The sequence below is a fragment of the Ruditapes philippinarum genome, unplaced genomic scaffold (genome assembly GCF_026571515.1).
Source record: "Ruditapes philippinarum isolate M1 unplaced genomic scaffold, ASM2657151v2 ctg2337_1_1_1_1, whole genome shotgun sequence".
Classification (NCBI taxonomy): Eukaryota; Metazoa; Mollusca; class Bivalvia; order Venerida; family Veneridae; genus Ruditapes; species Ruditapes philippinarum.
In genome coordinates, this window is record NW_026862748.1 from 61,101 (window position 1) to 76,559 (window position 15,459).

At 34.3% G+C, this 15,459-nt stretch overlaps 1 protein-coding gene across 1 annotated transcript in view; it reads left to right on the top strand.

The window, feature by feature from the left end:
* LOC132720088 (E3 ubiquitin-protein ligase HERC2-like) overlaps positions 1-15,459 on the top strand; it is a gene marked incomplete at both ends in the record, with an annotated part of 100,844 nt that overhangs the window by 57,822 nt on the left and 27,563 nt on the right. Inside the window, 16 exon segments of the mRNA XM_060704078.1 lie at positions 450-709; positions 1,586-1,757; positions 2,194-2,467; positions 2,867-3,067; positions 3,554-3,782; positions 4,347-4,489; positions 5,515-5,651; positions 6,170-6,354; positions 7,112-7,267; positions 7,916-8,101; positions 9,786-10,060; positions 10,681-10,942; positions 11,517-11,763; positions 12,148-12,304; positions 12,843-13,035; positions 14,228-14,583. Coding sequence (XP_060560061.1) covers positions 450-709; positions 1,586-1,757; positions 2,194-2,467; positions 2,867-3,067; positions 3,554-3,782; positions 4,347-4,489; positions 5,515-5,651; positions 6,170-6,354; positions 7,112-7,267; positions 7,916-8,101; positions 9,786-10,060; positions 10,681-10,942; positions 11,517-11,763; positions 12,148-12,304; positions 12,843-13,035; positions 14,228-14,583 — 3,433 coding nt within the window.

The following is a 15,459-nucleotide window of genomic DNA, read 5'->3' on the forward strand; positions in this document are numbered from 1 at the left end:
TGCTAATAGCACTCTCTTTTACTATGTCAAGCCTACACAATTGATTAAAATCTCTTAATGTTAAATTATATTAATGTCCTGGTCTTGTAACTTAGTAATGAATAAAGGAGGTACATTTTAGATTATTGCTGAGGTTATGGGACAGCATTATAATTTTAGGCATCAATTTCATCATCATCATCATTTTATCAGTTATCATATCATTATCAATCGTTATGATTCTGGGTCATCGTCATTTCTAGTATCATCATAATGATTCAACAGCATCAGTATCATCATCATTCATCATCATTCATCAGCATCATTTTATCAGTTATCATTATCAAGTGTTATCATTATCAATCTTTTTCATTCTGGGTCATCTTCATTGTCATCATAATGATCCAACAACCTCATCATCATAATCAACATCATTATTATACATGTAGATTTATTTTATACAATTTTAGTGCAAGGGAAGAGCCTACTTTAATCACTGCCTTGACTGGCAAGCAGGTTGTATATATCACATGTGGTAGTACATACAGTGCTGCTGTTACTGCCAGTGGGGAGCTCTACACCTGGGGAAGAGGGAACTACGGGCGCCTTGGTCATGGTGGTAGTGAGGACTATTGCACCCCAAATCTTGTCACCGCACTGAAAGGACATAAAGTGATAGATGTGGCACTTGGAAGTGGGGATGCTCAAACCATTGCAGTCACAGATACAGGTTTGTTTAACATTTTAATTGTATCATGTAATCTATGGCTTTTAAAGATTTATTAGTAATTCTTTTGAATGAGTTTGATGAGAATTTTCTTGATTAAAGATGTGTTATTTGAATGTAAAGAGATTTAACTTGTAAGGTTATAAAAGTGTTTTAAGTAAATTCACAATGTTGTACATTGTAAATTAAAGCTTTGGACATTTTGAGTGCGCCAGTTTATCATTGCAAAATTTGGTTATCTCTAAAGAATCAGGACAGACTTCACCGATAGCTGCATAGTTTTAGTATTTCAAACTTAAATTTTAATTAAGATTCACAATGGAAAGATACAAATTCAGACTTTTAAAAGGGAAAGTGGCCTTGTGAATGCTGTGGTTGTCTTTCTCTCAAGGGTCATGGTTACAAATCCTGCTGGTGCCACAACCATGTTTTATCATATTACACAAGTGTAGTGAAATACTAGGAACCAGGGATGCGTTTCACTAACGTACTTGCGTTATCGCAACTCGAGTATGATTTTAACTTTTTGTGTTAGCAGAACTTACGTATATATTTGCGTTTCACTAAACTTTCTAAGCTACGCATTAGCATAAGTTTAACGTTAAGTTATGCTTACTTATTACTGGCATAAATTGCACGTTCTGTTTAATGAAACGCAACTTACGTAAATTTAGGTTTCACGTAAGTTCAAATTTACGTAAAAAGATACACAAAACTTATGGAATGTTTGTGAAAAGTTCGCCAGACTCAGAATGGTTCAAATTTACTAAGGTTTCTTCACAAATGGCTACTATAAACCTGTTAAATATTACTTGATTATACTGATGCTAGCAGGAAAATGAATTGTAAATATAAAGAAATATTGTATTCTTGGAACAGGTGCGGTTTATTCATGGGGAGATGGTGACTATGGTAAACTTGGTCGAGGTGGTAGTGATGGGTGTAAAACACCAAAGGTGATTGAGAAGTTGATGGGGCAGGACGTAGTGAAGGTGTACTGTGGTGCACAGTTCAGTATGGCATTGACAAAGTCTGGATCTGTTTTCTCATGGTAAGTTAGGGCACAGAATGATGTAGATACAGTGTAATAGGACTCTGAAAAATGGAAAATAGTTTCGAATGGTTAAGGTTGATTGCCTCTCAACCAAAGATGCATAGGTCTTCAATATAGCTACATTAGGGTCATTGCAAATTTTCTACATGTGGAGAAAAATGATTTAATTTGATATGAATTTGATTATTTGCCACATCTTGGACAAAAGCTCAAAAGCTTCTAAACTCTGTTTGCTTCTGATATACCTTATGAATTGTAACACTGCTTAGCTTTTATCTTCAAATAAAAAAATCTTTAATGAAATATTATAAGTATAGCAAGTTAACATTATGTGTTGTCCTTGAAAATGACAAAAGAATAACAAATGTATCTACTAAGGGAGCTCTTTTGTTTGGCTTTTGTGGTATTATTATGAAGTTTTTATTTTATCCAGGGGTAAAGGTGATAACTATCGTCTAGGACATGGTACGGAGGAACATGTACGTGTACCTAAACAAATTGAACATTTCGGTGGGAAGAAAATCGTGGATATTTCAGTCGGTTCAATGCACTGTCTGGCGGTCAGTGAGGACGGCGATGTGTATGGATGGGGTCGCAATGACCAGGGTCAATTAGGGGACATGTCAATACAGTGCAGGACAGAACCAACATTGTTAACTGGTCTAGACGGCAAGAAAATTATAGGAGCTGCATGTGGACCCTCACAGGTAATACACTTTTTATAGCGTCAAATTTAACTTCCTAACGTTTTAAAGATGAGTTAACTCAGTATCCATTTTATAGTTTTCTCTTGTTATGAGTAGAGTATACATATAATTATTGTGTTACATGGCAATGGTTCATTGTGACCTTATTTGGTAACATCCATTCAAATACTCATATTTGAGTTAATGTTATATGTCCTTTATTTAGACAAGAATGATTTAAGAATAAAAACAATATAGGCCTAGCCATTCTAATTGTTTGTAGATCTAGATTTGGAAAGGCAAACAAAAAGAAAAACGGGTTTGTTCCAAATGTTTTACTGTGTAACACATTGAATACAGAGCGAGTTTTTTATTGTAATGTCATTCGTCAGATATTTTGATATTGATTTTTGTCTTCAGAGTTTCGTGTGGTCTTATGGTGGTCACTCTACTGTTGGTATGAGAGTGCCATTTGTTGTGGACATCAGCAAGGCCACTTTTGAACAGCTGGACGAGCTGTTAGCAGAGGTATGTGAGGGTATGGACGGACACAGTGACTGGCCACCGCAACAAGAGAAAGAGTGTATGGCAGTAGCAGGCCTAAATCTACTTAATCTGCAGGTACATGTATATTGATTATAAACCTGTTAATACTAAAGGTGTGTACTTTGTGATCTTGTGATATTGGATCTGAGCTCCACTAGGGTCTTTAAGTTTTGACATCAAAGCTGGTTCTATCCAGGAAGAAACTTATTAAGATTTGGCTGACAGTTCCCTTTGTAATGGAGTAGAAATAAAGAAAATGTTAATAGTATAGTTTCAATCGAAAACCTATTTTGCATGGACAAATGGAATGTCTGCATTAAAATTGGTAATATCATTTACATATCATATATTGTATGACATTCAATATATGTATGAAGGGTTTTATGAATGGGATGTATTTTGCTGAGGATCATTGAGCTATAAAGCCCATTAAACATTCCAAGTTATATCAAGAAACATAGTACACTCAGGATAAAGGGAGAGAAGTTGTAAAAGCTGAGTTACTACTGTTTACATATTAAAAAAATAATGATTTAACACCTGTTTTTGTTATTGTTACAGCTCCATGTTGCCATCTCCCACAATGAGAGCTTTGAACAACTTGGGCTAGGAGCCGGCAGCTCTCTGGTTACCAGCTTGAAGAAGAGGGTTGTCTCCCTTGCCAGTAATAGTGGAGTTATCTCCACTGTACAGATGGCAGCCCAGAACACATTACAGAATGGCTGGTCAATTCTCCTCCCTACAGCTGAGGAGAGGGCTAGAGCTCTATCTTCATTATTGTCTTCAGGAGGTATAGTGTTTACATTTGTCAGTTGTAGATAAAGAAAAGGGTCATTGTGAATTGAAATAAATTTTAGAAATAAAGAAATGTATCTTTGACATATATTTTATAGCATCAGGATCCTAAATAATAGTTTCTTACAAGAAATTAGCTTATAATACCTTTTGAAATTTGCCTTGACATAGGGTATTTCGTTTTAAATATTCTGAGAATTCTTAAACTGATTTAAATATTCTGAGAATTCTTTAACTAATGAGCAATTTCAGGCAATGCTGGAAATTTATATAGGTCCATACTGTTGTAAGTAGGGTTTGTTGTCAAAGGCTATGTATTGTAATAATTATGTAATGTTATAGTATCTCAAAATTTTGATAGTATTATCATACTGTTGATTTACCACTTATTGGCTGTTACTTTGTTTTTGGTTTGTAATTCTGTGATGTGCTGATGAATAATATATTCTTGTCCTGCCTGTAAGTTGGGGTACAGGAAAATCTTAAAGAATTAAAGTCAAACAAATCTGATTTATGAGAGAAATAATACAACTCATTATAACTATTGACATGTTTGAAGCAGGTAGAGATGCGTCAGGTATGAGTGCTGGTCAAAGATTTATGACTGACCTTCTGGTGAGCAGTTTGATGGCAGACGGTGGACTAGAGTTTGCAATGGAGGAAGCAATCAAGAAAGAAAAAGAGACATTTGAAGAGAAAAAGGTAAGTTACTTTTAAGTAGCTCAAGTAGATAATCCAATTTTGTTGATTGAGTGTTATGGTAAATATTGAAATACAGAGATTATTCTTATTGCTATTATTTAAAGTGTATAAAGTTATATTTTAGCTCCTTGTAGATAATAAAATCATTGTTTCAATTTTGTTAAAGAATAATTTCAAAATTCTTGTATGAAACAAATATGTTAGTATATTTTTATGAGCAAATGGGGCATGCAAATGATTCTTTAAATAGCAGAATAATATTTTATTTGGGAAAATTTAATTCTGTTTTCATACACTATTCACATGCATTAAATAGCAGTTTCAGTCTTTGTTTTAATGTTTTGATTCTTTTGAGAATCATTTATAAATATTCTAAAAATATTTCATAAGATAAAGCTGTAAAGAATTAAATGAAAAGAATAATATTCATAAAAAGTTTTTTGTAGATACAATATTTTTGCTGAGACAGAATTTTAGAAGTTTTAATCTTGAATATATATAAAAATGCAAGTCCATTGAATTCAAGGAAATAGAGGATATTCAAGTTTTTTCTATAAATACATGATTTATTTTCATTGAGTGGTATGAAAATAAATATTTCATGAGTGGCGGTAGCCACGAGTGAAATATGGTAATTTTCATGCCACAAGATGAAAATAAATCATGTATTTATAGAAAAAACTTGAATTTTCTGTTTATTATATACATTTTTCTCTTTTTTGCGGTAAAATTTGAAAGACTTTCCCTTAAATTTTATGTACTGGCAGAATTTAAAAGAAAGTAGTCCGGCAAGACACCAGTGAAAATACGGAAAATATGTTTCACTACAGTGAAAAATAAATTTTTACAGTGAAAATACGGAAAATGAAAATACGCATTTTATTTCATCAATATTTCTCAATATTTCATTTATAAGTATATAATAAAATAGATTATTTAAGATCACAGTTACACAAATTTTACAGTGATTCTCATTGCATTATGATAGTTATCTCTACATGTACATTTACCATTGTTAAACTCAGGAATCAGAGGAGAAAGAGGACCAGAAAACACCAGACTCTGAGGCATCTAGTGAAACGAAGCTTGAACCCGGCACCGATATAGAGGAGGACTCCAGTGCTAGCATTCCACTCCTTCAACTAATCCAACAGTTACTTAGGTAATTCATACAATACAGTGTAATCTCTACAGAATGGCCCTCTGTAGACCAGTAACCCTTTTCAGATCTTCCCAAAGTAGGATTTAACCCTGAATTTAACCTCTCGTGAGCAACCAACCCTCAACAACAAATGAAATATTTGCCTACCAAAGGGTGTTACTCTGTAGAAGTTGTACTGTGTAGATATGTTTTGTTTTATTTTTGTGGTGATAATGAGTTGCCATCTAAATAAATCTATATCACTGTGGTCTGGCATAACCGTTTTTTGTTGGCTTCTAAAATTTACTGGTTTTAAATGCTTATTCCTATAATGAACAAAACAAAATCAAGACAAGTACATTATAAAGATTTAGCAAGATACAGGATAGAACTACATGTACTAATTTATTTGTTTAAGATGGTCTTTTTTGTGTGCTTAGATATTGTTACAATCTGTGAAATGAACCTAACCAATTAACAAATATTCCATTTGAAGGTTTATTTTGACATTATATCTGAACTTTTTTGTTTCTTAACAGGAACTCTTCATCACATTCCCAGTCGTTGTTACACGAGTTGTCTCGGGATGGTGTCGTGAAGATGGAGGAGACGGTAATGAAGGACACATCACCATCGCTTGACCTACTTTTACAGTTCCAGAGGTTACTCATCGCCAAAATGTTTCCAAAACAGAACTGTTGTCTGGCCTCACCAACTGATTTAGGTAAAATCTGATAAATGTCCATGATATGTTAAAATACATTAATTACTACTTAGAACTCTGTATTAAGATCAGCTTAAATAGTTAATTTATAACTTTAAAATAACTTTAAAAGCTGAATAATTATAACTGTAATCTTTGACCTGTAGTTCCATATTTAGATATGTGAGCTATTTATAATATATATACAGATTTCAAAATTAAGATTAATCAATATTAGAGACTTTATGATAAACTGGTTATGGTTTTTGAGGTTTTAAATTGTATCATAGAAGAAAGCTGTTAACATAATATTTGAGAAAAAAATCTGGACCTTCCTCTACCAGTAAAGGTTGAAATGATGGTGGTGGTTTTGGTAGTTTACCTTCTGGATCACAGCAGTAAATCAAAGTTATGCCACCCCATGATGTCTGGGCAGGCTGTCAAACAGATAACCAGTACTAGAACCTTAACTTTCACAAGGAACCAACAACTTCTGTACATGCCAGAGCAGAGGTTCAGTGAAAATGACACTAGAAAGGATTTCTTGATCAGTCACAAGTCTGCACTGTCCGGGAATTGAACCCTGATCACCCTATTCACAGTCCAGCGTTCTAAATATACCTGCTAACCGGACAGCTATGTAAAACTTGAGAGTCACCTTTTCATCTTAACAATGTTTCTGTTGCTTTAAACCCATGCAAGAAAGGAATATTCATACCTATTCACAAATTTTAAAAAAATATTGATTTTTAGCATAATTGATGCAAATCTTTTTCAGATTTCACACTTCAAGGAGCAGGTTCCCTGCTTAAGAAGTACACCTCCCTGTTATGTAACCATGTCAATGATATACTGCCCCTAGGGGCCAGCTTGGCAAATATCAGCTCTAAACATTTCTCTCTAGTCTCGAAAATTATCACTAGTGATGTAACAGGTATGTATATTAAATAACCTTACATTTTACTCTTCTATATTAAAGGGAGAAAATTTATATATATCTAACAATTTAAATATTCTCTGCCTTAAACAGCCTTTAACCTTTCATTGCAAGAGTTGTAATTGTATAAATACAGTGTAACAGTTTTCAAAACCTATGATATTTAGCCTATTTTTGCTTATGTGGACCACTTTTTGTAATTTTCTTGGATTGTAAGTGCTGATTGCAATATGAAAATTACTTGATTTGTTAACCTCACAATATTTTACTTTTAAATACATTTCCAAAATTTTCATGAAAAGTAACATGAATTTGGAGGCATGCTGCTTTATCAGTTTTGGTGTCATTTGAGAAAACCGGAGAAAAAAATGCATGGAGATAAATGAACAAAGTTGTATATGAATATATTTATTTCAAACCTTGAACTGATTAATAAATTTATTAATTTAGGGGGAAAAAATGTTTTTCAAAAAATATGAATTTATGAACAGTGAAATGTCTACTCATGTTGAAGCAAACAGACCTCTTCGTGATAGTGATATGTTAATATGTACCCCGTTGCACAGAAAGGGTGATCCATCTAGTGTATTGTTAGTTTTGAACTACATTTATGTCATTATACCTACTGTTATTTGCTATTTTCAGGGGTTCTTTTACCTGAGATGTTAACCTGTATGGTTCTGCTGCAGCTCCGTAGCCCGGCTGTAGTTCAGATGTCTGGATCGGTTCCTATCCTAGAACAAGTATTAGATATTCTGGATAAATATAACAGGCTGGCACCCGGTCTTGGCAGGGAGGATAGGGAAGATCTGTCATGGCCAGGAGTTTGGAGTAAGTGAATGTTGATTCTAGGACATGTTGGTAACATAGTACATTAGGAAATAATTATATATAAACATTTCAAAGGACCAAATGAAACAAAAATTTACATTAAATTTTTATGATAAATCTTTTTTATTTACCCAATAAAAAAAGCAGATAAAGTTAATGATTTTAAGTTATATACAATAGAGATTTTCATGACATTGAAAACAGACAAATAAAAAAGTAATGCTTACCAGAAAGGCCTGTCTTTTTTTCCAAAATTTTATATGAAGTTTAATGGTTGCTCGAAATGATTTAAACTACCAAAATGGTAAAAAAATGTTCAATTTTAGAGTGAGACTAAGCACCACACCAAATACTGTATTCCAGCAAAAAAAGCAATATTTTCTCCTTAATAATCATGATTTCTTTGCAAGCGTCTAGAGGTCCTGCTCCGACGTTGTAGTGAGTTAAATCCTAAATTTGATTGTTATGCCCCCGCCATGTAATGGCCAGGGCATATAGTGTTACCCTGTTGCACACATTCAACTCAAATTTGACATATGGATATGTAATGAGAAAATACAGGTCAAGTTTGAATTTGGTCATGGTTCGATGATTTTTGGCACAGTTATGCCCCTTTTACTTTGAAAATAATATGAAATTTCAGTTTCCATTCATTATCTCCCCAATGGTACAACACATTCAACTTAAACTTGACATAATGAATATGTCATGAGAAAATACAGGTCAAGTTCAAATTTGGTCATGGTTCGATGATTTTTGGCAGAGTTATGCCCCTTTCACTTTGAAAGTAATATGAAATTTTCAGTTTCCGTTTATTATCTCCCCAATGGTACAACACATTCAACTCAAATTTGACATATGGATATGTTTTTGGGATGCCCAGGCCAAGTTCGAATTTGGTCATGGTTCAATGATTTTTGGCAGAGTTATGCCCCTTTCACTTTGAAAGTAATATGAAATTTTCAGTTTCCGTTTATTATCTCCCCAATGGTACAACACATTCAACTCAAACTTGACATATGGATGGGTCAAAGGAATGCACAGGCCAAGTTCGAATTTGGTCATGGTTCAATGATTTTTGGCAGAGTAATGCCCCTTTCACTTTGAAAATAAAAAGAAATTTACAGTTTCTGTTCATTATCTACCCAACAGTGTTACATATTCAACTTAAATTTGACATATGGATATGTCAAAGGAATGGGCAGGTCAAGTTGGAATTTGGTCATGGTTTGATGATTTTTTGGCAGAGTTATGTCCCTTTCACTTTGAAAATAATATAGATACATCTTAGGAATAAGCAGTTTAAGTTTGAATTTGGTCGTGGTTCAATGATTTTAGACAAACTTATCTTTCCTGAATGTTGGAAAAATTTTGAACTTTCAGTTTCAGCACTCATACTTTTAGCCATTATTTTGGCTACAAATACGCAATATGCTATTTTTAAAAGGTTAAGACTGAATAATTTCAGTGCCTTGAACATGGTTAGTGTTAACATTGAAAAGTTTTAAGGGCTTTGAACTTAAAATGAAAAAAAATAATTAATGCACCATCTGAAATTTTGGCTGCATGCGGGGGCATCCGTGGCATAATGAAACATTTCTAGTTTTTAGTATAAATTTAAAATGAGACAGGGTGCAAACACTTAATTTCTATATAATTTGTTATACTTGTATTTACATTGCAGGTCATTCATTAGACAAGATTAGCCACAAGAGCCAGGATGATGTACAAACAATACGTAAAGCTGATCTCGAGAATCATAACAAAGATGGTGGATTGTGGATCATAATCCATGGCAAGGTTTATGACGTCCACGATTTCAAGACACAGGCACGGTGCGGGTGGGAGGTGCTCACGGAGTACGCTGGTCGGGACGCCACAGCAGCTTTTGAAAATGCTCATCATTCTATAGAAGCTCGTGAAATGTTGCATGCCTTTTATGTTGGACAGTATGTAGAGGTAAGGACAGGTCAAAGTTGTCATCATACCAGTAACTTTGGATTCTTTCATGTGAGGAAGCTGTCCTAGTAGCTTATGGAACATCATTCAGTGGTTATACTCAGGTGACAAATTTTTGCCTTAAATAATGCACAGATGGGCTTCTGAGGTTTTCTGCCACAAGTAAAGCAGGAGAGTCACAAAAATTACCTATACTGTGTTGGTGTGATGTAAAACCCACAGATATTTTTAAAAAAGAGCACTGGGCTGTGCTATCTTTTCAGGCTTTATAATGTTGGCCGAGCAGTTTAAGTTTCTTGATCTTTGAAATCACAAAAATAAGCAAAAGTCTTTAAAATGTTGATCAGGGCTAGTCATTAAATAAATGTACTAATGAGAGTCATTAGATTTTAATTTAATCAATCTTAAAGGTGTCATATCAGTGAAGTGAAATAAATTTTAGAATTGGGGAAATAGATGAACATACATTTGATTGTCATTGGATGAAAGGTTATTGTTTTCAAGAATTTTAGAGAAATGATACTTTTCTCAAAAACTACTGTCTGTCAAAACTTACAATTTTTGTATATTTACTTAAACATATACAGTGAAATTAATCTTTTGCAATGTTGAATTTTCAGCCTGAAAAAGACATAATTCAGCTAATGGACACAAGTACAGCCTCCTCACCCCTGATGGATACTGAACGTACCCTCAGTCTTCTGCTAGGTTTGCACGCGGCACAGCAGGCACGTAGCACACCCCTGTCACAGGATGAACTTGAGTGCAGTGACTGGCTCAGCTCAGACTTCTTCCGTGGTGGCCTGCAGTTACTACAACCCAGGAATCCGTTTGAGGAGGAGAAAGGGGAGAGTAGGTCATCTAGTGTGACCACAACACCAGGTTGGTTAACTCCAATTGAGTAAATGACAGTCTATTTTAGAAGTTTGAGATGCCATTATTAATCTTGGACAAGAGTATGAATAATTTATCTGTAAATACATTTTTAGGAATGGAAAAAATTATCTGTATCTTTGCATGGGAAATCCTATCTAAAATTGCCGGAAAAAACAACAAAAAAACGTGCAAAATTTTGATAAATATAGATCTTCAAATTGTTATATTGCCAAAACTTCTATCAATTGACAATTTTTTTTTTATCAAAGGAGGTGGCTTGATTATTGACGATCTACCTTTTGCCAGATGCTTGCTGGTAAATGTAGAAACAATACAGACAGGAATCATCCTCTACTATGAGGCCTTGAAAGTCTTGTTTCTTCCTCACCTATAACAGTCATAGTGGTTAACATGTCAGACTAGTGATCTAATGATTGCTGGCCCCGTTTGGTTGTTTTGGTGAGCAAGAAACTTATACTCAATGCTTCCAGGAACAGTTCCGAGAGTGTTTCAATCAGAAATTAATTTGTAAATTCTAAAAAAGTAAACAATAGTATTTTATCTGTATATATTTTTATAGGAGCAGGTGCAACAAGCAGTGCCTGTGAGATGACTAGTTCTGCCATAGAAGATAAAGAGGCCCTGTTTGACCGTCAGGCCTCTATCTCAGATGTGTCGAGGCCCTTCCTGCAGGCTATGGTGGAGGGTAAATGTCAGGATCTGGCTGTGAAGACATTCCTTGGTATGGCCGAGAGATATTCCAAACAACATCATATCAGTTTACCCATAGACTTCCCACCTGAGCATCCAGTTGAAGAAGTTGGAAGGTATGTACCTATTTATTGTTTGTTTTTTGTCTTATATGATGTCATTTATCACAGGTCATAGTATTTGTATCATAAACAGGGAAACATTTAATTTGACAAATGTTTAGATGAATATCATGGTTTGAATGTTTGAATACTGTTCCTGATTAACAGTCACTTGCTCTTCTCTTATTTGGGTTGAAATAATGTCAGGATTAAATGAAGCTATCTAGCAAACTTATAGAAGATGCATGGTTCTACTTTGCTATTTAATTGTGACTGAAATAATGCTTGGAGATGCATCTTGGGTTTTTTTCTACTAAAGCTAGAAATATGATATTCGTAGTGTTTTGATGAGAGGAATTTTCAAAAAATGTTAATATTTATTGATGTATCTAATTACAGGTTACTTCTGGCAGTATTGATCAAGCATCATGATTTGGCTCATGTTATACTCGGACTTATAGAGCATGGACAAGGGGATGCTGGGAAATTAACATTCCCGAAGGCTATCATAGAACTTCTCCGAGTTGTAGGACAAGTGAAACGCTCACTTATAAAGGTATATGTCCTATCTTACTTATATATCTCTGTGTGAATTTTATGATTCTTGAAACTATTTGATGAATCATATAGTTTGTGGTTTGTCCATTCTCCTGTCACACATAGTCAAGTTATATTTTTAAATGTTGAAAAGATTTGAAAATATTGATTATATTGGCCAAGTGGCTTAGGTACGTATCTAAATATCACATGCCTTTCTCTTCTTTATGGCAAAAACTTTTTCGACACTCTTCCTTTGATAATAAAAGATAGATATCTACATGCAGGTGATGGAAAGTTGCTGGTTTTACACAAGTCCTGCCATGCAAAAAAATTAACAAAAAGGCACCTGTGGTTTAACATTAATACTGAAAGTCCCCGTTTGTCATAGAATGTTTAAGTTTGCCTGATATATCTTCAATAAAATGGTGTCACACATACAGACTTGTAAGCAAATCAAACAAGTTCATTTGTTATTTTTTTGAAATACAGAGAATATAGAATTGATTAACGCATTCCATTGTATGTAGTTGTAAATATTTATTTGCATATTTTAGGCCCATCAAGATCAGAGCAGATCCTATAAAGAGGTCTGCGCTCCTGTCATAGAGCGATGTCACTTCCTGTTTAATGAACTACGACCTGCGATTGGGAATGAAGTGAATGCAATGAGTCGGTCAAAACTTCTACACAGCACATCTAGGTGGAAAATGGCCATTAATAAAGTTATAGAGGAAAACAGGAAGAGAAGTAATGATTTTTATATAAAAAATATTTTTAGCTCAAATTTTTCCATCTCCATTATCATAATGATATCAATTTACTGCATAAATTGTTCATTATTATGGTATTTAAAAAAAGGATTTTTTTAAAAGCAGTATTTTGAAACGTTAGGTTTCCTAAGATGGGGGTTCATGATTATTTTTTTAATCTGTACACATTTTGTGTAAAATTTTCTCTTCAAAATGCAGTTAGGATTTTATGTACAGTAGAACTTCGGTAAGTCGAAGTTGGAGGGACTTGCGTAAAAACTTCGACACATCGGGACTTCGACTCATGAATCGGTCTAAATTTCATGACAAGTTTCCACCCGTGACTAGCCCTAATTATAAGATATATGTTATAAGATATATAACGTAACCTATTTCATGTTTTTCTTTCATTCATTAATCTGATATTTCACATTATACAATGATAAATATGACATGTTAAGTAACTTTTCACGGCTAATGATTTGGACTCCCTGTTGACGTATACAATGAAGTTACAAAAGGCTTAACAATACGAAAGGGCAATAACTTAACCAGCTTATAGTAAATATTTCGCGTGTGATTATCACGCGACACCGGGTCACGGAAGAACTCAAAAAAATGTTCTTACTGTTTACATGTACTTTCAAATACCGCTACGGCAATTAAAATAGTAATGATTAAAGCATTTTTTCACACATTTAAACGCATACAAAGGCTGTTTGGAACACTCAACTGTGTAATTAACACCTGTCGCTAAAAAGTTGATCGGAAATTGTCTTCGCGACCAGAAAAGGTGTGAAAATGTCTCGAGGTCGAAGGTGTCAAAATAACCGAAGAACTCCGACTTATTTGTGGTAAATTGTACTAGATTTATTATATACGGACCACGAAAAAACTTCGACACATCGAAAAATTCGACACATAAAATCTCGACTCATCAATAGGTTTTTATAAGGAATATATAAGGGAAAAAATCGGGACTTTCATTTTACTTCGACACATCGAGAAAATCTACTAATCGAAGTTCGACTCATAGAAGTTCTACTGTATATGTCATTGGAGAGTTAGAGTATATGAAAACTGAAGAAAAGGCAATCATATTTTCATAATTTCTGCTTGAAAATTATTTTTGGAATATAAAGTCTATGATTTCAATTTATTTAGTACCATGTGGTTACTGTTTATTTTAGTTTCACCAGTGGTGGTAACGTTGAATGTCGGTGATGTTGAAAAGTCAGTCCCAGAAGAAAGTGAAGATGGGAAAAGTGAAGGTCATCTTCTACTAGGGAGCCAATCAGAAGAAGCCCCAGGTGGCAGCACTGACAGTTCAGGAGGTGGAGCTAAAGGAAGTGAGGTCCAATCAGAACCTGGGGAATTTGTGGTGAAAGTGTTCGGCAAGAATGAGGCTCCACTAGGGGATTCTTTGGAAGAAGAACATGACATTGAGTTGGTAGATGGAAGTGCTGACGTTGAAGGTCTTCCCCCAATGGAAGGAAGTGGACATGCTGGACATCATAAAAAGAAACAGGGAAAAAGTAGGAGAAAGGTAGGTCAAATACTTTACACCAGTTTTCTTGCCCCTATATTTGGTTATTTTAATTCATTTGAGGACAATTTTAATTTCATCTATGGTCATTTGCTGATAATCATTTTAAAGATTGTTTCCAAATCCAGTTGATATGTAACTTTAGGAGCCTTAAATGGAAATAAAATTGACAATCATGTTTTATATATTGTGAGCTGATATATTTTCAAAGTTATTTTAACGTGTTTAACCTTTGCCTCATATAGACGTGTTTTGACGGCATTTTGTCCCCACCCCTTTTTTTGAGGCCTCAAACAGTGAAAAAATGCCCTATTTAGGCCCCAAACACTGTTTTTTGTTTGAGAAATGTTGTTTAAAAGTGACCACTTTTTCGGTGCAGCCCCCCATCAAAAAGTTACATCAGGGGTTGCCAGAAGGGGGATGTGCCCCCTTCTGTTTGGGGGTTTGAAGGGGGACGGTAGTCCCCCTTATCGCTAAGAAAATTTTGGACATGTGACAGGCTTAGAATGGCCTCATGTCGATCTTAATGTGACGTGTAACCAACGCTGAAAAGCCTTTTACTCTATCTCATTGCATTGAGAAGTTGCAGCACTTTGAAATCAGTTTTGATGGAAAAAAAACAATGCAAAATAATGATTTTTCGCAATTTTGAGATTTCCCCTAGTTGCCATGGTAACAGGAAATTTAAGATTGAGCATGTTGTTACAGAGGTTATGGTTCAGTCAACATATGTGCCAATTTTCATCAGTATTGAAGCATTTTCATAATTTTATACATGTAGCAGTTGGAACTTGTAACAAGAGGCTTTCCAATTAAAACGGCCATTTTTCACAATGTGCTCATGGGGTAAAAGGTTAACATTATATTAATACATTA